We start from the raw sequence: 26,957 nt of genomic DNA on the forward strand, positions 1-26,957 counted from the left end.
TAGTTCCCTGCCTTTCCCTCTTTCTCATTGGGTCATATTGGAGGCGGGCACTAGCACTCCGCCATTCAGGCTGGAAAAGTCAGGCCGGCTCCTAAAGGAGCGTCATCCACAGGCAGGACGCAAACACGGTTGCCCACTTCAATCCTGATTCCCATTTACCCACAAATCTGACCCTTGGTGGACATCTTTAGTTTGGGAAGAGAAGCTTATTGTCTCCCACTGGGAACTCCAGGAAAAAGAAACCTCGCCATAAAATAAATTCAGTTATACATCGAACGGAGTCGTCAGTTTACGACTTCAGAAAGCTCTCGGCGTAGTTCGAAAGCTGATGTGTAGCTTACTTCCGCCAGCATCCTCGATGGCTGCAGCAAAAGCCGGGAAGTCTACGTGCATTCTGGGTAGTGTAGTCGACAAGGAGAGCGGACCTCACTAAATTCGTCTAGAGGGGAGTACTATTAAAATGTAATTTAAAATAATGATAAAAATTACCTTAGAGCGACAAAAAATAGGAATTTGTATTTTAGTATATACTCCAGAGAAGTTTTAGACCCTAGCGCCTTTGCCCGGCTTCTTTTCATTTGCAGCCGACCCCTGTCCTCCTCATCTCCCCCCGGGTCTCAGGTCCGGCACTTCCGGTGAGCCTCCCAGGGCGTCCGAGCGGAAGCGGCGGCAGTGGCTGCTGCGAGCAGAGAGGGTCGGCGGGCTCTCATCATAACGTTCTCTGGGCGAAGCGGCATCTTCGAGGCAGGGGTGTCCATCATGGTGAGCGCGGCCTGGCGGGGGCTGGGAGCTGGGGCTGGACTGGAGCCAGGGGCCGAGGCAGAGTCCGTCAGGGCTGACAGGACGGCCGCGGAGATGCCGAGTCACCCCGGCCGGGCAAGAGCCGGACCCTTGACCAAGAACGGCCTTGGCTCATCTTCGTTGGTCCCGGGCACAGTTCGAATTTCCTCTCAGTTGGGCTTAAACTCTTTTAGGATGAAAAGGAATTTTCTACGTTTGGGTCCACCCATGGGTCTCACAAGTGCTAGGCATGTAACAGGTTTCCATAACACCAAATTAATGGAAAAGTTGCTGGGGGTGAGGAGCCGAGTCGGGGGACCCCCCAGGGAGAATGCTTGGGGGCCATTTCCATGGGCGGGAACACTCAGCCCTTGCCCCAGTTCTCCTCCAGCGTGGTACTTCTGGGTCATGCCTTGGTTGTAATGACGCCTTTGGCTATTTAAGCGATTCAGTAAAGATAACAGTAGTAGCTAGTTTTTGCTGGCGCTCTTTCTTTTACACAGTTTTTAACACCCACAGTCCCTCATTACTCCTCATCCCATTTAATCCCTACAGTGCCTTTGGAGGTAAGGATGATTATCATCATTTTAACCGTGAAAACACCCAAGGTTTTAAAAAGTAGTTTAGATCAGGGAAGTGGGAGTGGAAATTTGAAGCCAAGTGTGTCTGGTCGCAAGATTAGTCCTGTTGCCATCGTACGGCATTGCCTCAATGTCACTTGTTTATTTTAACAAAAAGAAGTAATGGTTATTAGGTTTTATCCGAAGTATGTCATTGTTGAATCATGCTTCCATTCTCAAGTTCATCCACTTAAACACGTTGAATACCTGAGAGGTCTAGGCCATATGCTAGGTATTGGGATTATAAAGGAAAGTCCTAAAGGAAAGTAGGACTTGGGGTTGGGAGCAGCAGGGAGAGGCAGAAGGTCAGGTTCATGGGTGGATTGAAGGCAAGTTGTTAGGGGTGTTAAATACTTTGTGGGGCTTTTCTAATTTAAGAAGGAATGAAAGCAAAGAGAAAAAATGGCTTAGATGGGGTGGTGTAGTGAAAGGCTACGGGAATCCCCCACTGGTCTGGTCTGCCTTCACATTTGTTACGCTTCTGGCCAAGACTGTGGAACAGAGTTGTGCTTAAAAGAAGAGATAAACCCTTGAAAGCTACTATGCTAAAGCTCCCAGGGATTGAAGAGCCATTTGAAATTCTAAGCAGGAACATACCGTGTTTGTATTTCAGGAAGATCACAGATTCATCTTGCTAATTTTGGAATTGCTAGTAATAGACCTTATTAGTAGATGGCTTTCCCTCTATTTAATGTGTAATTGGAATCCAGTCAAGAAATAGTTGTTCAGGGGTGCCTGGGTGGCTTAGTGGGTTAAAGCCTCTGCCTTCAGCTCAGGTCATGATCTCAGGGTCCTGGGATCGAGCCCCACATCGAGAATCCCTGCTCAGCAGGGGGCCTGCTTCCCCCTCTCTCTCTGCCTGCCTCTCTAACTACTTGTGATCTCTCTCAAATAAATAAATAAAATATTTTTTTAAAAAGGGAAATAGTTGTTCATTATGAGATGTTTTTTAAAACTTGTAAAAAACACATAAGTTTACCATCTTAACCATTTTTAAGCATAGATTCTGTAATGTTAAGTATATTCACGTTGTATATATTGGATGTCCAGAATTTTTTAATCCTGTAAAACCGAAACTCTGTACCCATTAAACAACAATTCCCACATTTTCCCCTCACCTGTTCCCTGGCAACCAACATTTTACTTTTTGTCTCTATAAATTTGACAACTCTAGGGATCTCATATAAATGAAATCAAATAGTATTTGTCTTTTTGTGACTGGTTTTTTTCACTGAGCATAATGTCCTCAAGTTTCATCCATGTTGTAATATGTGATAAGATTTTCCTCCCTTTTAAAGGCTGAATAATATTCCATTGTGTGTGGGTAGACCACTTTTTTTTTTTAAGAATTTATTTATTTGACAGAGAGAGATCACAAGTAGGCAGAGAGAGAGAGAGAGGAGGAAGCAAGCTCCCCACTGAGCAGAGATCCCGATACAGGACTCGATCCCAGGACCCTGAGATCATGACCTGAGCCAAAGGCAGGGTCCAGGTGCCCCTAGACCACATTTTTTTAGCCTTTCGTCTGTGATGGGCACTTGGATTGTTTCCACCTCTTAGCTATTAGTAATAGTGTTGCTATAAATATTTGAACATGAGTTAAATATCTTTTCAAGAGCCTGCTTTCAGTTGTTTTGGATATGTACCCTGTTGTGTAATTTTACATTAGTGGGGGTTGGGAGGAGGGACATCATGGTAATGGCAATACTTTGAGAAGACTCCAGATTGCTGTATAACATGTTTCCTAAGCCTCGCCTTAATCCGCATGTTAAGACCTGGGATAGTACCTTTTTGGTGGCGCTATGCCTTGAGTTTACTTATTAACATGACGGTGTACCACAGTGTTACAACATGAGAGCACCTTGAAGGGGCACCAGTCCAAACCCTGGGCAAAGCAGGGAAGGTTCCTGGAGCAAGGAAAGGATGGTCATGGAAGCCAGGGGAAGGAGTGCAAACACCTCATGCCTGTTCTTCCTCTTGTCTGGAATGCTGTTTCCTGTTTTTGTTTTTGTTTTTGTTTTTGTTTTTGTTTGTTTTTGCCTGGCTCCCTCCTGGCATTCAAGTCTCTGCAGAGTCCCTTCCTGACCACCCACTTAAAATAGCATTCCCGGGCACCTGGGTGGCTCATTCGGTTAAGCATCCACCTTCAGGTCTGAGTCCCATGTTGGGCTCCCTGCTCCATGGGAAGTCTGCTCCTCCCTCCCTCTTTCCTTCCTCCAACTAGTGCTCTGCTCTCTCCCTCACTCTCTCAAAGAAATAAATAAAATCTTAAAAAAAAAAAATAGCATTCCCAGGAGCTCTCTGTCCCTTACCCCGTCTTGCCCTCAGAGCATTGATCAGCACCAGACACGGCAGGCATTTACTCTTGTTTCCTTTGTCTTAAATGCCAGCTCCTACAGGGTGGATGTTGTACCTGTTTTGTCAATGAGCAAACAGCCTAGACTGATGTTCTGCTAGTGATTAGATTAGAGCCTAGCAGATAGTGGGCACTCAAATTTTAAAAAATAGACTTTTTTTTTTTAATTGTTGAAGAGGGAAAGTGTTCCAGTTGGAGGAACCAGGTGTGGCAGGTGTAGGAGATTGTGGACCATAGTAATGAGTCCCTGAGGTACATGTGAGGTCTGGCCTGGATCCTTGGGTGAGGGGCGAGAGACTGAGAAAGGTTAATGACAGGCCTGACGTGACCAATTGTATATTTTAATAAGATTGAACCTTCTAAAAGCAGTGGAATCGAGACGGGAGGGATGAGATTGGGCAGGGCTGAATGTGTAGAAAGATCTGAGATTCCCATCTTCTGGGGAAGTAAGTGCTTCCAGCAGACTGCTGTGCTCCATCAGGATTTTGGTGCATCTTGTTCTTCTAGAACATTCGGTCGTATTAACTGCCCTGACTTGTTTGGGCTTTCGACATGAAGAAATGTACCTTTGTTCTGTTCTAACTCCAACGTCTCTTTCCTTCCTTGTAGTTCTCCTTCAACATGTTTGACCACCCGATTCCCCGGGTCTTCCAGAACCGCTTCTCCACACAGTACCGCTGCTTCTCCGTGTCCATGCTTGCAGGGCCTAATGACAGGTCAGATGTGGAGAAAGGAGGGAAGAGTATGTGCTCGTTTTTATTTTGAATAGTAACCTTTCCTGCCCTCAACCTGCAGTGCTTATAGTCTTCAGTAGCCCTTGTTTTGCATGTGTAACCAGAAGCTAGTTACAGCAATACTCTTACTTGCCCTAGACTTGCTAAGGGGGCCTAGGGTGGGAGGGAGAGTCCTAATTATGGCTAATAGCTATTGGGTTCCCCACCATGAATTACAGCGAGTAAAATTCTTCATGAAAGACCATAATGAAATGCTGGCTACCTCACAAGTATCATATCATATGTTTTAAAGATATGAAAGAAACTAAATTTTGGCTTTTGTTCTGCCTTTTTAATTTTATTTTCTTAATGTTTTTAAAATATTCTTTCCACAGTAATTATGCCGCCCTCAGCTCTCGATCAACTCAGTAAGTATTTTCTCCATGGCTGGGGAATCGAGGTTGTTTAAGTGTGTACATCAGAAACTTGGCACATGCTCTTCAGTATGTCCGGACATAGGCGACCTTCGTCATTTCTGGTTGGGAATTGTCCGTGGAGGGCACACGCTGGACCAGAGAGCTGGGCCTGCAGATGCCCTGGCAAGGCAGTGGCCAGCTGTCCAAGGGCCAGCAAGTACTCAGTTCTAGGTCCCTCCCCTGTGAAGGAGGTTCTACTCTTGTGAAATACTCCACTCCCCCCACAACCCACATAAACACCTTATTCGGATCCCATCAGGACTAAAGGAAAGTTGGAGCACCAGTGCTTTTTTTCCACCCTGCTGAGGCATCATCCTGATGCTACTGGCTGGGTTCACTAGGTTTTTTCCTAAAGGGGGCAGTGGGCTCCCAGGAGGGTGCTGTGCAGCAGACTTCTCATCTCTCCCCCAGCTCCAGGCCTGAATTCCTAGCCCTGTCTGCTCTGCATTGAAAACACATAAAAAACTGAACTCTTGTCTGCTGCCACTCTCATCCAGTCCTTTCTCTCATAGCAGGAGTGAGAAAGTCCCATGGGTGTGAGAGCGGCTATACTTCCTCTTTCCTCAACCCTTCATCTTGTGAGAACAACCCATGGAGACCTCAAGCCCCCCAGCCATGGGCGCAGTCAGTTCCTTTTGAGATTCAGTGGTGTTTTTTGGTGTGAATTTCTCTTATCTGAGGCAGGAGACGGTGGAGGCCACCAGAGGGCAGGTCCACACTCAGTGTCTGGTATAGTGGTGGGGGGTGGGCAGCACCATTGAGAAGGGGTGTGGGTCTGGTGCATTCCAGCTTGGGCTTTGCAGCTGGCCTATAGACTAGTGACTTGGCCTCTGAACTTCAGTATTCTCATCTTTAAACAGGGACACACAGCAGCCACCTGTCAAAGCTTCTATATGGCAAGAGTTCCTCCTCCCAAGAGGGTGCCCAGTGGGAGGTGTGTAAATAGCCCAAGCCCATGTGACACCAGTCAAGGATGGAGGTCGCCTTTAGCTGGCAGAGCTAAATCAGTGCTGGCAGCGGCAGTGGCCACACCCGGCGGAGGCCTGTAATTCTGGCCTCTGCACAGCCAAGGGGTTAACAGACTCATGGGGTTCATAGCCCCATCACAGAAATGGAAACAAGGTCCCCCAGAGAGCCTGCCTTTCCAGTTGAGCTGAGCCAGGCACTGAGTGCCAGGTGTGACCCTTGGTACAGATGTCTGAGAAGAGATCAGCGTTTGGATCTCTTAAGTCATGGAAGAAATTTTGTACAAACGAAATCTTACAGAGAGTCTTCATTTATAAAAGGGTCACTGCTCAGTTTGGAGGAGGTGAGATGGGCAGAGGGCTCAGGAGCCCCAAAGCACTTCTCTAAATCAGAAAATGTGGTGTAAAATCCACCAGACTGAGGAGCACAGGGGTTTCTTCCAACCACAAGAATCTTGGCTCCTTGGCTGGAGCCTGATCTGCTTCACAACCCTGACTGACCACTGTTCTGCTTCACAACTCCACAGCTGACAGGTGCACTGGGGACAGAAGCCCTGGCCTCTGGGCCCTTGGCCACTGTACTCCAGCCTCCAAGTCACCCTTGGTGATGGGGCAAGAATACCCATGCCCACTGCTGCCACTTCTGGAGGCTCTTCTCCCCCATCTCTGGCTTCCTGCCCAAGCTTCTTACTTGATCTGCATCACCATAATTTTCAGGGAGATCCCAGGTGGAGTCTGCCATACCTCCTGCCACTGAATGGAGTTTTTGTGGCCACATCTGCTTAAGCTGACAGGCTAAAGTGAGCTTCGGTGGTTAAGCCTCAGACCTGGGCCTGCAGCCTGGGTTGAATTCCAGCGCTGTTGCTCCTGGGCTTCTTGCTGACTGGGCATGTTAGTTCCCCATAGATAAAAGGAGTAACGGTCATTCATACCTCACTGGTTTGGAAAGAGTAAGCGAGAGTCTGGAATGTAGCAAACACTTGTTACTTGTCACTGCATCAGTCTGTGCCAGACCCATCCCCAGATCCCTGACTCTTTTGGGTGTCCTGCTTCACACTGCCTCCCCCTCCTGCCCTCTTGGGTTTGCCTACCTCTGGCTGTCCATGCAGCCTGGTCTCCGGACCACTAGAGCAAGGGCACGTACTGTGTCATGACCTTGCTGAGAGCACACTTTGACGAATGCTCCCACCCAGCCTAGTGCCTGGCCCAGCCTCCCTCTCCTCCTGACCACACTCACCCGAGTTCCACCTGATGGCCAGCCATTCACAAACTGCATGGGCTCCCCTTCTTCCATGCCTTTGTTCAGGCTGCTTCCTCTCTGGCCTTCCCTCCCCACCTGGTCTGCCCAGGACTCACCTGGAGACCTGACTGCAGGAGTGCTGACTCCCCCATGCCACCCTTCCCACTGCACTGCAGCATCTCGGTGCACGTGTTTCTTTCCTACCCACCTTTCTAAGTAGAAACCTCTGCAGGTGGGGTTTTTGTCCAACATGTTGGACAATTATTAACAATTAATTAATTGGCAATTAAATTATTTACGAACACAGGAGTTACCATATTACTTTTTAAAGTTGGGATTTCTGAAAACCTCAAGCGTAAGCCAGTACTGTTTCCCCAGGTGACCAAACGTTCCTGCACTCTGGGCCAGGTGATGTGCATGGGAGGAGTGTGGGCAGGCACCCAGGGGCCTGAGCACCTTGTGGGTCTGCCTGCTCTGGGCAACTAGGCCCTGTGGAGCCATGAGGGGCATCCAGGGAGGCTGATTTTCAGAGGAGCACCTTTGGGGAGTAGAACTTCTCCCTCATAGAAGCTGTGCCTCAGCCTCTCTCTCCTTTTCAGGCCGACTCAACATTACCTACCCCATGCTGTTCAAACTGACCAACAAGAACTCCGACCGCATGACGCACTGCGGTGTGCTGGAGTTCGTGGCCGACGAGGGCATCTGCTACCTCCCGCACTGGGTGAGTGGGGCCGTGCTGGTCTCTGAGAATCTATGGCCTATCTCAGGATTGGGGCCCCATAGGAGGGCAGCCCCCAGTGTGTGTCAGGACTACAAGGATGGGATGCAGAGCAAGGCTTTTAGTGCTGAGGGGTGGTCTTTTCTTTGACAGTTGATCTGCCGATAGCCCAGAAACCTCAGCCATGCTCTTTACCTGCCATTTCCTGTGTAAGGCTTTTGTAAAAATGATAGAGCAGGAGTGTTTTTGAAGTGGTCTGAGTACCGAGTTCTACGGTTTAATACATCTGCTCCCACTTCTACTAATTTCTCCCCAGTTCTGTCACGTGTGGGTATGTACACGCTCGTGTGCTTCCATGCTGTCTGTAACTGAGTCCTTCCAGAGCACATCAGTTCCTTGCCATAGAAACAAAGCCTCTCTTTTTTGCCTTTAGACTTTCTCTTGAGCCTGGGTTCTTCCTGAGTGCCAGGCCTGGCCAGCCCCCTCCCTACCAGGAACCCTACGCTCACATCTCACTTGCTGCCTTACCTCTCCTATGTTGTTTTCCTAGCCTCAGTCCCCCAAGGAGCTCTTACTCATGCCTCAAAGCCCAGACTCAACTTGCTTCCCTGTTCACTTGCTCTCCCAGCACTTGCCACTCAAAACCTTGCCTTATTGTCCTGTGGGTTTACAGGTGCTCCTCATGGGCATGAGGCCTTGTCCTACTCATCAGATAGAGTGCTGTAGGTGGCTGAAGTGTTGGGCACTGACAACTTCCCCAGGTCATTCTCGATCCTCAGAGCCCCTTTGTGACTCTTATGAAGAGGTAAAAGAGGAGACAGTAACCCAGGGAAAACCATACAGATATAGCGTTTGGGTGGCCCCTTGTCCAGGTTCTCAGACCGTTTTGGATCAGAAAACTGGTCAGATCACTTTTGTTGAGGAATTTTGTATCCCCTGGGAGGCTTCTTTAGATAATGTGGACCTGCTTCTATCTGGGCTGGTCTTCCAGCTCTTGGCCAGCATGGGTGGTTGGCCTGGGGTTTCCCAGCTACTGCTGGGATCAGAGCTAGCCTGAGGATCTTTCCACCTTCAGTGGGTATGTGAACAGGGGCCTTCTGTTAGCTGCTTGGTGGCCTCCATCCCACCTGGAGCTCCCAGGTTTCTTGAGGGCAAGTCAGCCTGGAACAGACTTTCTTCTAGCACCTGAGCCCTCATCTATTGGCCTAGACCAAGATTCTGCCCAGGACACAGGGAGTGTGTGGATGGATGCCTACCGCAAGGTGCCTGTCATACTGCCTGTGCCCCATGGTGACCAGTGCCTTCCAGCGGCTTGTGCACACAAGGAGCAGGCCAGCCCTGGAGCAAGCCTCCTCCCTGCTGTCGGGGTCTTCCATCAACTACTCCCCCCCCCCCCAAAAGTCCTGTCTGAGCCTGCTGATTCAACCACCAGCAGGGCACCCAGGCTCCTGCCTTTCCTCCTTAAGCTGCCAATGGCTGTGTCCTTCCTCCAGCCATTGGTTAACCTCTGTCTTCAGTGGCAGATTTCCCTGTGAGCTTGGGCTGCAACAGACTGACTGCCAGTCCTTATAGCACTTCCCAGGAAAACGTCCCTCTCCAAGGTCACCAAATGTCCCAGTTACCAGGTCTGTTGCCTCTCCAGCCTGGTGAGCACCCTTCCAACGAGAGTTTGTGGAAACGTCAGCAGGCTCATCTGCGGGGCCCTACTCATTCTCCAGCTTTGCTCATGACCTCTGCCCACCTTGGCCCTGGCCTTCCTTCCTCTTATGTACGTCTTGTCCTTGGACCTTTAGAGTCTTCTCCTCTAACTACCTCTGTGGAGCCTCTGTGTTCAGCAGTGCTGTTTGACAGTGCCGTCTGGGTTAAGTGTTCTTGAGGGAGTATGATGCCCAGGACCAGCTCCAGGGCAGCCCAGTGTGGGATGGGGCTGGGAAGTGGGGCAGTGACTGAGGAACCAAGGTCAACTGACCTGATCACTGTTGAAGCCAGGGGTGGGTGTGTAGATGCTGGCTCATGCAGTTCTGCATTTTCTTTTATTTATTTATTTTTAATCTACAACCCACTTTGGGGCTCGAACTTACAACCCGTGGATCAGAGAGTCTCATGCCCTACTGACTGAGCAAGCGAGACACCATCCCCATTTTCTGCTTTTATATGTTTGAAGTTCTCTGTAAGAAACTCTAAGGGGCGCCTGAGTGACTTAGTCGGTTAGGAGGTCAACTCTTGGTTTCAGCTCAGGTCATGATCTCAGGGTTGTAGGATTGAGCCCCACGTCAGGCTCTGTGCTCACACACAGCTTGCTTGAGATTCTCTCTCCCTTTCCCCTTGCCCTTACCCCTGCTCAAACTCATATGTGCAAACGCGTTCTCTCTCTCTCTCTCTCAAATAAATCTTGGGGGAAAAAAACCCCTCTAAGATAAGAAAAGCAAAAAAAGCATTCCAAGACATGCAGGGTTTCTCATTTCTGGCCTACCCTCATTGACCCCCCCCAAGTATCAGCCTGGTTGTGGTGTCTTGATTTCCTGCCCACCAGGTACTCACAGGCCTGTGTTCTCTCTCCACCTTGTTTCTCAGCCAGAATCCACCACACAGGACAATTACATAGAGGTGTGGGGTTGACTTGTCAGTTTTATATGACCCCCTGTAGCGGATGCCTCTGAGGACTCGTCACTACCTTGTGCCCTAGCTCGGGGGCCATTCCATGTGAGGTGAGCCCACTGGATGTCATCACTGTCCTGCCTCCATTGCAGCTGTCTACCCCAAGGCCTTGTAAGCTGGGTCTGGGATAGCTCAAGGAGTAGGGGCGGTGAGCTTCCATGGGGAAACACTTTGCTTGTAAGAGACCTAACACTGGTAGCTGTCCCTTCTAGGTGACCCTTCCAGTGGACCATCTTTTTTCAGAGGCTGGCAGAGACATCCACACTGCCAGCGGCAGCCTCCTGGTAGCACCCCAAGACCTTCCTTTCATGTCCTTGACTTGTGTCCTGGCTTGCTTTGTCCTCTTTCCTAATGTCAAATTACGGTTAAATTACCTGTCCTCAAGTCCTCATCTCAGACTCCTCTTCCAGCAACCCAAGAATGAGGCCGTCTGAATGTCGGACTTGGGCCTGCTGTACGTGTGGTTAGATGGCGCTGATGCTGGCCATTTCCAAGAGCCTCATGTAGCTTTCTTCTTCCTTCAGATGATGCAGAATTTGCTGTTGGAAGAAGGGGGCTTGGTTCAGGTGGAGAGTGTCAACCTTCAAGTGGCCACGTACTCCAAATTCCAGCCTCAGAGCCCTGACTTCCTGGACATCACCAACCCCAAAGCAGTGTATCCTTTTGCGATAAGAAGGTTCTTCTGGACAAAGGAGGGGTGTGTCAGCAGTCTATAAACAGCGAGCTTTTTGATGACCATGTGCCGGCTTTGAGGACCACAAATTCATTTGTGATTGAAGTTGTGGTTTGAGAAGAAGGGTATTTGGCTAGCATGTCCACCCTGGCCTTGCCCTGGACAGTTGTGCCTGGAGCTCTACGGGCAGGCCTCTTCCAGATACTTCTTTGAGGGCAAAATGGAGCCCTTCCTCCAGGTGGACTAGGGTACCTGGCACAAAGCTCACTGTGCTCTGGTAGAAGGAGACTGGCTGTTCTCCCTCCAGGCCCTACCCCAGTGGGCCCCCGGTGCCCCACCTCAGCCATGAGCACTTCTCAGCCTTACCTTTTACCCAGGGTTAGCACTTTGCACTCCAAACCGATGGGGAGCATTGACAGAGTACATTTTCTGTCAGCAAGAGGAAAGAAAAGATTATAGGTTTTAGTGGTTTTTGGTATAGTCTCTGAATGTAAGCCAGACATGTATGTTGCTAATGAAAGGAGTAACCGGTGTGGGCAAGGAGCATGCTGTGAGTCCTCTATGGTCTAGACCTCTGGCTTAGAGGCCCCACCTTGGCTTATTCACATCATGTTACAGAGCAGTCACTCCGTTGCCTGTTTTTAAAAGGCTTGGGAAAAAAACCCACAATTTAACAATACTGATAGGTAGACAGTTTTTAAAAAAAAAGTCTCTTTCCACCGTCTCTCCCCGGTTGCACATCCCCATCACCACCCCAAACCCAGGAGCGAGCCTGCTGCTGGCCATGTCCTGGATGTGGGTGCACTGTGTTGTCTTCTGCTGACCGTGTCTGTGACAAGCCTGTCAAGTCCCCTATGACAGGGACCTGGACATGGTGGGGGTCTGGGGAGCTGTGCTCACTGGCAGTCACTGTTGAATGCTTCCGGACTTATAGGCAGGATGACATCCTATGGCAAGTTCTGCTTGCCCGGGTCCCTCAGAGTTCCACCTTGGATGTACTCACCTGCCTGGCAGGGCCCGGAAGTGTCTGCCTCCGTGACTCCAGCCCCTTACGGTTTTTCTCTGGTTTTCATGTGTGTTTCGATATAGACTTACCACATGGTTTTCAGAGGCTCTTTCTAGAGCCATGTTTTCAGAGGCTCTTTCTAGAGCCTCATGGTTAACTTTTTTAGCCCGTAGGGAAAGAGTGTCCCCATTGTCAGCTGAGAGGAAGTGTGGTGCTCCCTAGGCTGGCTGACAGGATAAAGACACTCATAGTAAAAGCCAGACTCAGCCCAGAGGCCGAGGGCACACAGAGCTGTGAGGCAGAGGACAGCTCTGCCCCTAGAGGCCCGGAGGGCTGGCTGTGACAGCTCAGTGCCTCTCGCCTTACCAGGGGAGTTAGGGCAGGGCACCCCAACAGCGTGGCATTTTATGCAAGGGGACAAAGACAGTATGCACAGAATACCCTTTACACAAAGCTGTTCTCATCTTGGAAGGCTGTCTGAGTAAGAAACAGGGTGAGAGGAAGAGTAGGGATTCTAGTCAGGCTGAATCTTGTACCCTCTGTGAGACTCTGAGAGCCTCACATGCTGTCCCATGTCCCAATGCTGGGTTCTGGAGCCACAGTGTATGTGTGACCATTCTGTTTAAAATAATCCTCCGAATTGATGAGGATGACGTGGTAAAAATATTCTGTGTGAATAGGCATTACTCCCTCGCCTGGGCATTTGGATTATTCAGTTTCTAAGACATTATTATTAATTATTATTAGAAAAAAGTTTATAGGTTACTTTTTCCTTCCTAATTTTTATTATTTTTTTAGTTTTCCTCTTTAAACATACCCCTAAAGTTGGGTTACCACCCAAAAGATAGAAACAACAAAAGTGTCAGAGAACATTTTTGATTTTTGAGGGGGCCTGTTTATCATACACTCTTTTTTTCTTTTAAGATCAACTTGTTCAGATATAGTTTACATACAGTAAAATGCACAGTTTGATGGGTTGATGAATGGGAACACTTGTATATCTGGAACGTTTCCATCTTTCCAAGAGGGCCTCTGTGCCCTTCCCCGCCCATCCTCACCCGACCTCCAGCCCTGGGAACTTCCCACTGCCTCCTGGCCCTCAGAGAGCTGCCTTTCTCGAGGGAACGCTTTGTGGCAGGTTCTTTCCCTCAGTGGCATTTGCGAGATTCATCCGTGCTAGGAGCTTACCCTTCCATAATTATTGCTGAGTCATATCCCACTGTCGGTGTGGTAGAAATTAATGACAGTGATTATCTAAACCTCTCACGGAACTTGTTTCAGATTTGAGGTACCCGTGTTGCCATGTTACCTTGACAGTGTGTGTCTGCAGATTAGAGAACGCCTTGAGAAACTTTGCCTGTCTGACCACGGGGGACGTGATTGCCATCAACTACAATGAGAAGGTGAGTGTCTCCACCATGGGGCCAGCAGGGCCTGGAGTCCCGGTCAGCAGAGGTCACAGCCGGTGAGGACCAACAGTGTCCATTCTGGGGTTTGAATGGGGGTTCTTTTTAAGCAGAGTATGCCTGGCTTTTATCATGTTGGTTGCCTGCTCTTTGTTTGTTTAAGTCCCCATGAGTTCATGTTTAGAGTCCTGTAGTAATTCATTCATCAGCTCTATTTGATTGATTTGATTGAGAATTGATGTATTGCGTTTTCAGGTGCCTGAGCTTCACGTTATTAGTTATTTGTCTGCGTCCCATGATGCCAACAGTGTTGATTGTGTCTCTGTTAGGAAGCTCTTCACTGCACCCATAATCTGAGCTAATCCCTTTGCTGGTCTGGGGACACAGAAACAAAGCAGCCTGGGTCCTCATCCTTGTGATTTGAGGAGCTGGCCCTACAACGTGCCCCAAGTCCTGTGGGGCACAGGAAAAGCAGAGCCTGGCTCTGTCTACGGACAGTGTCGCCTGAGGTCACCTCTCCTTCTCATGGGACCACATGTCCTCTTCCTCTTGTTTTCTTCAGCTCTGGTTTTCCCTTGGAAGCTCCCCTGGCACATGAATCTTTTGGGTCTGAATACCATATATGTTCGTCTGTGATTCAGTGCTTCCTAGCTCTCTATATCTAGACAATGTCACCATAAAGTAAAATGCTGTCTCTCGTCCTCCCGTTTCTCATTTGTATCCTGTATAAGTGACACAAAATTCAAGACGCTATCCACTTCCCCATTATCTGTGGCAACAGGTGGAGGAGAGCTGTCATAGTTGGCAAGCCTGCCCCTTTCCCATCTTGCCACAGGCATGGAGCATAGCCATGTGGACACCCTCACCCGCTGTGACAGTGGATGGTGACCCTCATGGAGTTGCTGCCAGAGCAGACTTCCTGGTGCTGGAGAGAGAGCACAGCCCCTGCTCGGCTTTGCCCAAGGCCAGCTCCCTGCCCCTTAACACACTCTCCCGTCCCGTCAGGGACTCAGGCTCTCACAACCGAGAACAGGTGCCCGTGGTCAGCTGCTTGCTCCCTTCATGTCAATGTAGGGATCCAGAGTGTTCTCAGTTTTCTTCTGTTTGAGGCATCCGTTGCTGAAAATCCTTATTTTTCAGTTTTGTGGGTTTTGAATCACACTTTGATGTTTTCTCGTAAACTAAAAAATAATCTTGTTCCCTTTAGCTAGTGGGGAACAATTCAGGCGCTCTCTACCTTAACTGAATACTTGAAGCTTTCATAATTAATTATGGGCCGCTTTAATGTAAACATTCTTAGTATGAAGGTAGCAATGCTAATTATAATGCGAATTGATGATAAAGGAGAATACTGAAATTTTTGCACGAAGAGGGAAGGTGAGTGGCATAGAAATGAAATGCTTGTTTGGACCTCTACTTTTGGAAGTAGGGAAGGGCCTTTCTGATAAAACCCAATTTACTTTAGGATAAAGTCTAGATTGTGACTGTCTTCTTGGTCTTGCTTAGAACATAGGAGGTTTTTAAGAATCTCTCTCAGTGTTGTCCTGTGTGCAGATGGCCATGCCAGTGTGTCAGTAAGCTATCAGAACTGGAAGCGTGATTTCACATTAAAGTAAGGCCTTTAAGGGGCTTAAACAGATCCAGAGATGGATGTTGTCCTCATCCCAGGAGAAGGAACCCAGATACTAGTTAAACCCTCAGGATTACTGTAGATGGAGCAAGCAAACAGGAGTTCATAATAAAACCACCAGATTCCCAAGCAGAGACAAGAAAAGCAGACATAGACCCTTAGCGAAATCAGTATTGGCATTTTTGGTTTTTGTTGTCTTTTGTGGGTTTTGTAGTTTTTTGGGAAGATTTTATTTATCTGAGGGAGATCATGAACTGGGAGGGGGCGAAAGGGCAGAGGGAAAGGGAGAACCCACTGAGCAGGGAGCCAGACACGGGGCGCGATTCCAGGACCCTGAGATCATGACCTGAGCCAAAGGCAGACGCTTAACCAACTGAGCCACTCAGGCGACCCAGTATTGGCATTTTCAGATGCAAACGTCAAGTAATTACGTATAAAATGTTCAAAGAAATTTTTGTAAATGGAATCATAAAATTTAGCAATCAGCAAAAGACTACCAAAAATAACTAGGCACATTTGAAAAAACAGTCAAAGAGTTAAATAACAGCTGATAGAGAATTCATGAAGGGCCTTAGAATTCTACACAGAGAGTCAAAGCCATGAGCGCAGGGGAAACTAGGGTACTGGGGATCCTGAGAAAGTCACATGTACTCAGTGAAAATGCCAGCAGGAGAGGACGGAGGAGTGTCGCTGTTGTGAAGAGGCAGTAAGGGAAATTGCTTTAGAGCTGGCCTTCACCCCACATTTACAGGGAGTATAGTGTATATCCCATAGGGTGAGTTGCAGACACCGAATAGGATATGGAGAGGTAGGCAGAGAGAAGGTACTTAAAAAGAATGGTAGCTATTATAGCCTAAAATAACAGAAAACAGTTGACCCTTGCAGAATATGGGGTTAGGCCACCCAGCCCCGCACAGTGAAAAATCTGTGTATAACTTCACACTCTCCAAAACTTCACTACTAATAGCCTACTGTAGACCGGGAGCCTTACCATAAACAGGAACAGCAAATTAACACACGTAGTGTAGGGTTGTGTGTCATAAACTGGGCTGTTGTAGTAGAGTAAGCCAGAGAAAAGAATATGTTACTAAGTGTCACAAGTGAGAGAAAACAGGTTTAAGGCACTGGACTGTGAAAACTCCCTGGGTTAAGTGGACCAGTGCAGTTCAAACCCATTGTTCAAGGATCGACTGTATCTCCAAAGGAGGACGGAAAGGAACTGTCACCAGTCATCTTCATCTTTAAAGAATGAAAGCAATATCAAAATAATTCCAGATTAATAAAATCCAAGAGAGTTTATTTACCTGTGGAACTTGAAAAGCATGAGCTTCAGGAGTAAGCAGTATCCTAGAAGGAAAGACCAGTGTGCCAGAAGGAATGGCAAACAAATAAACTAGCAAATATGAAGTAAATTTGGTAAACATCCCACATAAAGCAGAAATAATATTTAACATGTGAACCTGAAACAAGGACATCCCAAATACTGGAAAAGATGAATGAAAGTGTTCTCTATTTGCACTCCAAGAGAATATTCAATCAATAAAAATAACTAGAAACTCTCTGTACATGTTGAAGGTTTAAAAACAGTTTCAAGTGACTGTTTTAGGGCGCCTGGGTGGTTCAGTGGGTTAAAGCCTCTGCCGTCAGCTCAGGTTATGATCCTAGAGAGTCCTTAGATCGAGCCCCCGCATTGGGCTCTCTGCTTGGCGGGGAGCCTGCTTCCTCCTCTCTCTGCCTGCCTCTCTGCCTACATATGATCTCTCTCTCTGTCAAATAAATAAATAAAATCTTTAAATAAATAAATAAATAAATAAATAAATAAATAATAAAATGACTGTTTTAGAGGCAGCATGACCACACAAAAAACTAAAAAAAGTCACAAGAATTTCTCTTTACTGCGTGCAACGTAGTCTAGTGTTTCTGTTGTGCTCCTTGCAAGATTTTTCTTTCCCAGCTCTGGTTATGACATAGTTGGCTTTATGGCCCACTAAACAGCTGTGACCTTCAGTTTAAAAGCACGACTGTAACAAAATGAGAACCTGTGGTCCCAGAGTTGACGGATATCTTGGCAGTATTGGTGGTAGTGTAGACGGGATGGCCAAACCGGTGGACCTAGCCCAGGTATTGAGTGGAGAAACCGGGTTATATCCACACAGTGGCACGTATGCCTTGCTGCTTATCTTCAATAAATAATGAGGACACTTTATTTTTTAAAAAGGTTTTATTTATTCAGAGAGAGATCAAGCATGCACAAGCAGTAAGGGAGGGGCAGAGGGAGAAGCAGTCTCCCCTCTGAGCAAGGAGCCGGACCTGGGACTCAGTCACTGGACCCTAGGATCATGACCTGAGCCAAAGGCAGATGCTTAACTGGCTGAACCACCCAGGGGCCTCGTGAGGAAATTTTAGAAAACAGGCTGGGGACACAAAGCCCTCTCACTTCATTAATGTTTAGGGTTTTTTTTAATGCTGGGACTCTCCAGACTGTTCTTTAGAAAAGCAAGGCATACCCTAGCTAAAAAACCAAAAACAATGCAGGAAAAAGCAGATTCTGCCACTTTCAACTCTTGCCCTTCAGGGCTTTTTTATGTTTGTTACATACTTGAGATCGACTCACACAGACAGCAGTGTGACTGGTCTTTAAACTTCTTTTCCTGTTGGCTGCATAGTATTCCACTGGTGACTTAATTTCTTTATATATGAACAAATAACACTCATTTAACTGATTTATCGGTAGGTATTTTGAGCATGCACTATCATTAGTCATAATGGAGAGAGCTGTCTCAGAATTTTCTCTTGGGATGTTTAGCTAATTACTTACTCAGAATAAATTCCTAGACGTGAACTTTCTGGGATAAAGGTTGTGTCTTTTGCAATTTGATGCATAACTACCCTGCCTGATTTGAACCACTTATAGGGAACAGCCTCTTTTAAGTGATGGGAAGGCATCCAAGCAGGCAGCCAGCCCCCTCGTCACAGCAAGAGGTGGCGGCTGGGGGAGGGTGTCAGGGAGGTGAACAGCATGTCCACAGGAGCTAGGCAGGGAGACGTAATAACATGAGTGGGGACAGCCCACGAAACCACGCACCTGATTTTTGTGTTTTGCCCACAGATCTATGAGCTGCGGGTGATGGAGACGAAGCCTGACAAGGCCGTGTCTATCATTGAGTGTGATATGAACGTGAGTACCTCTGCTGCCTGCAGTATGCTTGGGCCAGGGGAAGGTGGGCAGTCAGTGCCCCACCAGGGTGTCATGCAGCCCCTGGGACTGTGTGTGTGACAGAGGCAGAAGAAGGTGATACCAGAACACTGAGAGGAGGCTGCGCACCTGGCGACCTACCTGCAGCCAAGAGAGGTGGCAAAGCTGTAGCTACTTCTGAGGTGGCCACACCCCAAGGTGGCACTGCAGACATGCCATAGCGTGGATATTTTGGAAAGCCAAGGAAGCTTATTCAGCTTCTGTGTAGGAAGCAGCTACTGGTACCCACAGTAGGCTAATGGGTCTCCAGGGAACACTGCCGAGCAGGAGGGGACAATCTCAAGAGGTTATATTCTCTCTGGTTCCATTTGTCAGCTACGTTCTTGAAATCAGCAGGACTTTAGAAATGGAAGACATAGTGGTGGTTGCCAGGCATCAGGAGCAGGCCAAGAGAGAGGCAGGTGTGGTTATAATGGGACAACTTGAGGGGTCCCTTTGAGGTCAGAACGATCCAGTGTCTCAACTGTGACATTGGAGGCACTGACCTATACTTGTGATAAAACTGTGAGAACTTAAGTGGGAAATCTGAATGGGAGGGCAGGACAGTGCCACTATTGCCATTCAGGCAGCGATCCTCTGTGATTTTATAAACTGTTACCATTGGGGAAATCTGGGCAAAGTATACAGGGGCAGCTTTCTGTCGCATTGCTACCACATGTGAACCTATGGTTGTCTCAAGTGAAAACACAAATGCTAAGGAAGCCTCAGTGCCCCCATATCTCAAAATTGTACTCTTCCCTTTGGGACCACAGGTGGACTTCGATGCCCCACTGGGCTATAAGGAGCCAGAAAGACAAGTCCAGCATGAGGAGTCTACTGTAAGTCGTTTGTCCGGCGTCCCCCCGCAGCCCTGGCACTGTTTGCCCACTTCAGTGACGGGGCTTCTGTGGGAGGGCATCCCGCGCATGTTGTGGCAACAGACACGTCGTGATTGGCCTCTGCTGATGCTGACACGGCCATGTTCCCTGCTCCCAGAGGACAGCATGTCCCAGCTGTTGGGGATGCAGGGATAGCAGTAGCAGTGAGAGGCTCATCACCCGTCTTTCTGTCCCCGTCAGGAGGGCGAAGCTGACCACAGCGGCTATGCCGGAGAGCTGGGCTTCCGTGTGAGTACCAGGCCACAGTTTCACTTTCTGTGCTTCCACCGTGCCATCTGGGTTCCTCTGCAGGGATGCGGTTTTTGTGCACGCACGTATCTGGTGCTTTCTCGGTGACATGGTCCTTCACATCCACTTTGTCCTGGAATTCTCCAAACAATTCTATAAGGCAGGCCCCAATTTTTCTTCTTTTTGAAGATTTCTAACCTACCAAAAAGTTAAAATAGGGCACACATACACCCTTCTCTTATATTCACCAGAGGGGACCACATTCTGCTTTATCTCTGAGAACATGACTCTTTGAAGGGAAGTTGCAGCTGACCTCCCAGCATTGTGGCCAGCCAGCCTCCCTGGGAAGCAGGTGGAGATAACCAGGGCTCTGGCACCAGGGTATTGGGAGGCGGCAGAGGAGTCAGGCCTGGAAACCGGAGCTGAGCTGTGTGTGGCAGCTGCAACAGAGGCCTTAGCCCACCCTTAGGGCACCGAACTGGGTGGTCCTGCAGAGGCTAGGGCCAGAACCTTCAACCTTTCCTTAGCTACTGGCTGCCTGTGTAGGGAGGCTGTGTTTGAGCAGTAGGCTCCTTTCATCTCACAGCAATCCCCTAAGCGGCTGGTGGAAAGTTCTTGGCCTACCGTACTCCAGCAGCTGGGGAGTGAGGGCTTCAGTCCCTAAGGGTTCTGGGCAGCACCTCCCCCATACATCCTGGCAGCAGTCTCTGGCCACAGGATGTGTGTGTGCTCATCAGCTCTTTCGCACTCTCCTGCTCCCTCATCTAGGCCTTCTCTGGCTCCGGGAATAGACTGGATGGGAAGAAGAAAGGTGTAGAACCCAGCCCCTCCCCAGTCAAGCCTGGAGACATCAAAAGGTGGGTTTTTTGTCATCCTCTAGGGAGACTCTGTGCCAGGTTCCTGGGCTGGGGCTGCCTAATTCAAGCTCCGGAGACAAAGCCTGGACCAAGGAGGCTGGTGGTATGGACGACTGGCCCCTGCCTGCTCTCCTCAGTGGGCCGGAGGACCACCTGAGCCCATGTCTCCCCAAGGGGTTTCAGTGGGGAGGAGATCGGTGCCCTGCCTCATCCACCAAGCCTCTCCCACTGTGGTCCAACCTCCGCCCACCTCCAAGTGGTTCCTGATCAGCTTGCCCTGCTGTTTCAGGTCTTTCTGGTTCCTGTTTAGTCATCTCTCTATTTTCCTGTTTTGTGACTTCCAATAATTGATCAAGTCCCATTATGTCAACTTCCCTCGAACAGGAGGCCAGAGCTGCCTTAATGTGTTTTTTGTCATTTGGCTCAGGGACTCTCAGAGCAGGTTTCCTGCTCTGGTGGTTATCATGGAGGTGGTGGGGATGACATATGTCACCTGTCTACCTCGTGTATTAGAGCAGAAGGAGAATGCTGGGTGTGTGGTTTTTTTGTATGTTGTTTTGTTTTTTTATTATTTATTTGTTTATTTTGAGAGAGAGAGAACACAAGCTGGGTGGAGAGGGAGAAGCAGGCTCCCCGCTGAACAGAAAGCACAACATGGGGCTCGATCCCAGGACTTTGGGATCGTGACCTTAGCTGAAGGCAGATGCCTGACTCACTGAGCCAGTGAGGCTCCCCTAGAAGTGTGGGTTTTTACCCAGTCTCTTAAGAGAGCATAAAGAGTTTAATGAGAATATAGCCCTTGCAGGGTCTGTGAGACTAGAGAACAGAGATGGTAAGGGCCCACCAAGCCTCCACAGCAGCCATCCATCAGGTCCACAGGCCTCTGCCCCAGTTGCCTTCTGGTTACTTCAGAAAGGAGGCTGGGAAGCACCAGAGGGCTGGCCAAGCCCAGAATGGGTACAGTGCTATAGCCCAGAGTGAATCGCCGGGATGACACTTGCCTCTTTCTGCTTGATTTTCTCTCGATGGTCAGGAACGAACTTCAATTCTTTTCTCCCACAACTAACATTTTTCCATTTTTTTTTCTTCTTCTCCTTCACAGAGGAATTCCCAATTATGAATTTAAACTGGGTAAGATCACTTTCATCAGAAATTCACGTCCACTGGTCAAAAAGGTTGAAGAGGTAAGTTTATTTCACTGGTAATGAGCAGTTTGGTTTGTTAGCGATGACTGGAGAGTTCTTCCCATTCTGAATGAGGCCTGTCATATCCGCCGCTCCCCCCCCCCCCGCCCCGTGCCTTGGGCTCCCCTCTCCCTGGTACCCTGATTGTCCTGTTAAGGCTGTGTTAGGGGTGTGCACAGGCCATAGCTCTGGTGACACCTGGTAGTGCTGATCAGTGTCATACCAGCTCACAGAGTTCTGACCCAAGTGCCAGGCCCCATGCTGGTGCTTTGTACTTAATTGTTTAATCCCCAGCACCATCCCTTGAGGTGGCTGCTGTGACTTTCCAAATTTTTACAGATTTGAGCATGATGGTATGTGGAGGTGAGGGCACCCAGGCCACAGAGACAAGCTCCTGACCACTACATGGCTGCTTCTGTGCCACCACCCTCCAGACATGGCCTCCCCTGGCCCAGAAATTCCGTTACAGGAAGGGAAAGCTGCAAATTGGGGCAGGTGTTGGCAAAGGGTACGTTCCCAACTTGTGAGCACTTCTTCTGAGTGTTGGAAACCAGCTCAGAAAACCCAACACACCCTACTGCAGATGCCCCACACCACCCAGCAGCCATGGCCATTGTGCTATGTATTTCTAGAACACCAACACTTTAGATCCACCACTCTCCTGGTACCTCTTCTCAAAGGCTCAGTCTCTTGGGCATCTAGGGTAGGCTAGAGGGCAGATGTTCTGTGAGACTATTCAGGATGGGCGGCTAAACAGGACCAGTTACTGGCTAGCTCCTGCCTGCTGGGCCTTCACCAGCCTCTTGACCACTGAGCTCTTTCCCTCTACCTGGGGGTGATTGGGGAACGTCCAGGCTCAGGGGAGCAAGTGTGGTCCTCAATGAGACCTCAGCCTCTGATTCCTCCTTGAGTGCCTTTCCAGGCCTTTGCCAGCCACAGACTGGGGCTTGCTACCTCAGGCCTAGAGGCCTCAGCAGGGGCTTCCTGCAGGCTGACTTGTGACCTGACTGTGGGAGATGAGGGGAAGGGAGACCAAGGCTGGCAGGCATAGCTGGAGCTGTTTAATCCAGAAGTCCAGTCCAGAAGGAATGGACGGCTGATGATGGGATTGAAGGCACACGCTTAGATCTACCCCATCCTGAACCCCCACTAAAGCTGTGGCACAAGGTAATAAGGTAATAAAGACATTGATGAGAAGAGGAGGCAACTGCTACAGAACTTGAAAGCCCCAGAACAAAAAGACAAAGAGATAACAGACCACAAGCCATGGAAGCTGCATCCTGAGCTGCCTGTGGAGAAAGCCAAAAGGCCGATTGGTTTAGATAGTAGAGCCTGAAAGGTACCTCTGGAAATGGGGGGCTAAAGATGGAATGTGTGTCACAAAGAACTTAGAACCGCAGCACTCCTCCCCACCGTGGGGCTGTACCTGCCTGACCCCAGGAGAAGGCTGGAGGCTTATCTTCCGGAAGAGGCATTATGGTAGGTCCCTAGATAGGGGCCATCAACACAGTGGATAGCAGGACAGAATTAAAAGAATGAGTGACAGTTTGCATCCTGAATTGTTGTTGCCCTCGGTGTCCTTCCCTTGCTTGCCTCCCATGCTGGCTACCAGGGTTGCTCATTGCAGTTGGAGGAGTTTTCTCTGAACAGTCTGGCAACCCCCGAGGAATGTCCCAGCCAACTTCCCCAGTGTGGAGACTGCAGTCAGAAAGTTTTTACTTTTCTTTTTTTTTTAAGCACAACATTTTTTTTTAATTTTAAAGATTTTTTTATTTATTTATTAGACTGACAGAGATCACACGTAGGCAGAGAGCCCAATGCGGGGCTCGATCCCAGGACCCTGGGATCATGACCTGAGCTGAAGGCAAAGGTTTTAACCCAATGAGCCACCCAGGCGCCCCAGGAAAGTTTTTACTTTTTGAAGAGTTCTGAAAAGAGATTAGAGAAACCAAAGGGTCAGGAACCATTAGGAAAATAATTTTTCCCAATGCAAGGGCATTAGTTTGCAGCCAGGAGGACCTTCTGAGTGTCCAGCCCATGAATGAAAATAGCCCCCTATCAAGGCAAAGATCTAAAGCTTCCAGAAGGAGGAAAGAGGTTATACCACTGATTAAGAACAGCATCATTTTAGTGCAGGATACAGGAAGCTAGGAGATAATGGAGTAGCTTCTCCAAAATTCTGAGAGGAAACTTTTCCAAAACATTCTGTACCCAGCTCTTACAGGCTGGATTGTGTTCCCCCAAATCTTTTGTTGAAGCTCTGACCCCCAGCACCTCAGTATGTGATCTGTATTTGGAGATAAGGCCTTTACAGAGGCAATTAAGTTAAAATGAGGCCAGTAGAGTGGCCCCTAACGCAGTCTGACTCTTCCTATAAAAAGAAAGTTGGATGTGCAGTGGAAAGACCATGCAAGAACATCACAAGAAGGCAGCCATCTGCAAGCCAAAGAGCAAGGCCTCAGAAGAAACCAGCCCTGTCAACACCTTGATCTTAGGCTTCCATTCTCCAGAACTATGAAAAACTAAATGTCTCTTGTCTCAGCCACCCAGTCTGTGGTATTCTGTTACGGCAGCCCTAGCATGGTAACACCAGTCAACCTGTCAGGTAAAGTGAGAGGAGAAAAAGCAATCTTCAGCCATGTAGGATCTCACAAAAGGATATTCCTGAAGCACCCTTTCTCAGGAAGTGTTTGGAGAATGTACCCTACTAAAATGAGAGCATATGGGACGCCTGGGTGGCTCAGTTGGTTGAGCAGCTGCCTTCGGCTCGGGTCATGATCCCGGGGTCCTGGGATCAAGTCCCACATCAGGCTCCTTGCTCGGCGGAGAGCCTGCTTCTCCCTCTGCCTCTGCCTGCCTCTCTGTCTGCCTGTGCTCGTTCGCTCTCTCTCCCTCTGTCTCTGATAAATAAATAAAATCTTTAAGAAAAAAAAAACTTTCTAAAAAAAAAAATAAAAATAATAAAAAAATAATAATAATAAAATGAGGGCATAAAGTAGAAATAAGAAAGACCTAGATCCAGGAAACAGGGAGCCGTGAAGCTGTTTGCAGCACCAAGAGGATGGCCACAGAGATACACCTTCAAACAGACATAACCGGGGCGCCTGGGTGGCTCAGTGGGTTAAGCCTCTGCCTTCGGCTCAGGTCATGATCCCAGGGGCATTGGGCTCTCTGCTCAGCAGGGAGCCTGCTTCTCCTCATCTCTCTCTCTGTCTGTCTCTCTGCCTATTTGTGATCTCTCTCTCTGTCAAATAAATAAATAAAATCTTTAAAAAAAAAAAAAAAGTTTACCAAACAGACATAACCAGCAGGATGCCTGCTGTGAGGAAATGTATGCAGAAGAGAGAAATCAAACACAGGGACAGCGGGACAAACACAAGGCTCTGCAGGAAAGGAAGAATGAATGGCACAGCTATGACTCAGATGTACATGGTCGCCACCACATAAAACCGTGTGCAGGCCCTGCCAGCGATGCACTCCTGTGTGGGGGTGGGACAGGGCAGGTGCAGGGCTGTGTATCAGGGAGTACAAAATCCTCTCCTTCCATGGAGAATACCTCTCACTGACTAACAGTATAAGCTCCTTAAAGGTACCTGCTATTCTCAGTTGCAAAAAACCAGGCCCTGTTGCTGTTGGTGGGAAAATAGCTTAATAGAATGTTTCTGAGGGCCTGTTAGTGACCGTATTATTGAGAGCCTTAAAAATACGTGCAACACCCCCCCCCAAAAAAAAGCAAAAATTTAATTGTGCAGGCCTTTTATGGTAGAATAACACTTCCAAGAAAAAAATCAGAGTTGTGTGCAAACACATGAAGCTGCTCAGTGCCGCTTCCAGTCGGCAACAGGAGAAGAATTAGGCACAAACAAGTCAGCTGCAAGAGATTGGGAGCAGGGGACAACAGTCGAAAAGGACTGCTGCCAGGAGCAACTCCACTGTCTCACTTTTATTGGGTAGAAAACGATAGCCAACAGAAGGATCGATGAAGGTCAAACGTTTGTCAAGTCTTGCAGGCAAGCAAGGAGGAGGATAAAGTTTATAGTTAAACAAGCACATTCAAAGGACTCCTCTAACAACGGGCGCTTCTGGGAAGAGAAGGGAGCGATAACGGTAAAAGGAAGCAGGTGGTTTTCGTTCCACCTTGAGCTGACGGGGCATTCCCGGGTGCTCAGCTTTCCTGAAGTAGGCGGCGTTCTGCCCTGGGTGGGCCGGGCATTCCCGGCTACCCGGCTTCTGTGAAGGGGTGGCCTTCCGCCCTGAGCGAGCGGGGCATCCCCAGCTGCCCAGCTTCACGGTGGTATATCGTCCTTCTCCTCAAAGACCCGTTGCCAGTATATGTTTTTCTTAAGGCCATATCTAAATGCGCTTGGCAACTAGTAAAATCCTCCGGGGGTTACAGTTTAAGTAGCAAATTGTTCCGAGGGGCAGCAGCACTCACCACAGCAATTTAAAATACCCCAATCTGGAAGTAATATCCAATGATGAAAGCCTTCCTCTCCCGGATGATGGAATTCTCTGTAGCCTTTAGAGTGTACTAGAAAAGAAATTCATCGACTTGAGACTGGGGAAGTATGGGAATAATTTACATAAGCATATATAGTAAAGTGGCTGGAAATATTTTTGAGTGGTGGAGTTATCGATGATTTTTCTTTTGGGGGTGTGTTTTGCATTTTTTACATCTTGAAAATAGCGGTGCTTCTGCAGAAGGATGTACATTCAACCTGAGAATAAAGGATGTGGTCGAGGCATAGTTATAATTCTCTGGTTTCGTTTCTTAATTGAGTAGATTATGATTTCTATTTCAAAGCCATTATTCAAAGTATTATGAATAACAGGGAAGTAAGGGACACGGGTGGCTGGCACATGAGTCAACAAAATCAAGTGTTTATTCTAAGCCTCCAAGGGGTTTCTGAAAATAGTATTTTATCTTCACACTCAGGATGAAGCTGGAGGCAGATTCGTCGCTTTCTCTGGAGAAGGACAGTCGTTGCGTAAAAAGGGAAGAAAGCCATAAGTTGGGACTCTTGGCTGACTGGAAAATAAAATAATCAATTGCAACATAATGGCTTTTAGTTACTGGCTCTGATGGGGATGAGACTGTTGCAGAAGATGCTCTGTCACTTTAGGTTTTGTTTAGAGTTACCTAAGAATTACTGCGTGTGACCTGGAAGTGGAACAGTCAGACTCGGTGGATGATTTGGGGAAGGAGAAACCTCACTCTGAGGTCTGGCAGGCAGCCTCCTCCTTGCCCCTTCTTGCTTTCAGCCCTTGAGGGGTTGCTCCCACTGCCTTAGCCAAAGCAGAGTTCCCTAATTC

The 26,957-nt window shown here is 48.4% G+C and overlaps 1 protein-coding gene across 3 annotated transcripts; it reads left to right on the forward strand.

Annotated features, from left to right (window-relative positions):
* Positions 1-60: 60 nt before the first annotated feature.
* Positions 61-26,704, forward strand: UFD1 (ubiquitin recognition factor in ER associated degradation 1). 3 transcript variants are annotated; one of them, XM_082697572.1, is made up of 12 exons: positions 61-762; positions 4,366-4,498; positions 4,865-4,897; positions 7,750-7,871; positions 11,051-11,181; positions 13,536-13,608; positions 18,351-18,419; positions 19,250-19,315; positions 19,556-19,603; positions 20,372-20,460; positions 21,563-21,644; positions 26,581-26,704. In XM_082697572.1, the coding sequence occupies exons 1-12, from the start codon at positions 760-762 to the stop codon at positions 26,653-26,655; spliced, it is 924 nt and encodes a 307-aa protein (XP_082553698.1). In that variant the 5' UTR covers positions 61-759; the 3' UTR covers positions 26,656-26,704. The 3 variants fall into 3 exon arrangements, 2 of the variants coding, with proteins under 2 accessions (XP_082553698.1, XP_082553699.1); XR_014302430.1 differs by having other exon boundaries at positions 307-762; positions 19,556-19,763; XM_082697573.1 differs by having other exon boundaries at positions 307-762; positions 4,366-4,472.
* The last annotated feature ends 253 nt before the right edge of the window (positions 26,705-26,957 follow it).

The sequence above is a fragment of the Mustela nivalis genome (assembly GCF_964662115.1).
Source record: "Mustela nivalis genome assembly, chromosome: 14".
In the NCBI taxonomy this organism is placed as follows: Eukaryota; Metazoa; Chordata; class Mammalia; order Carnivora; family Mustelidae; genus Mustela; species Mustela nivalis.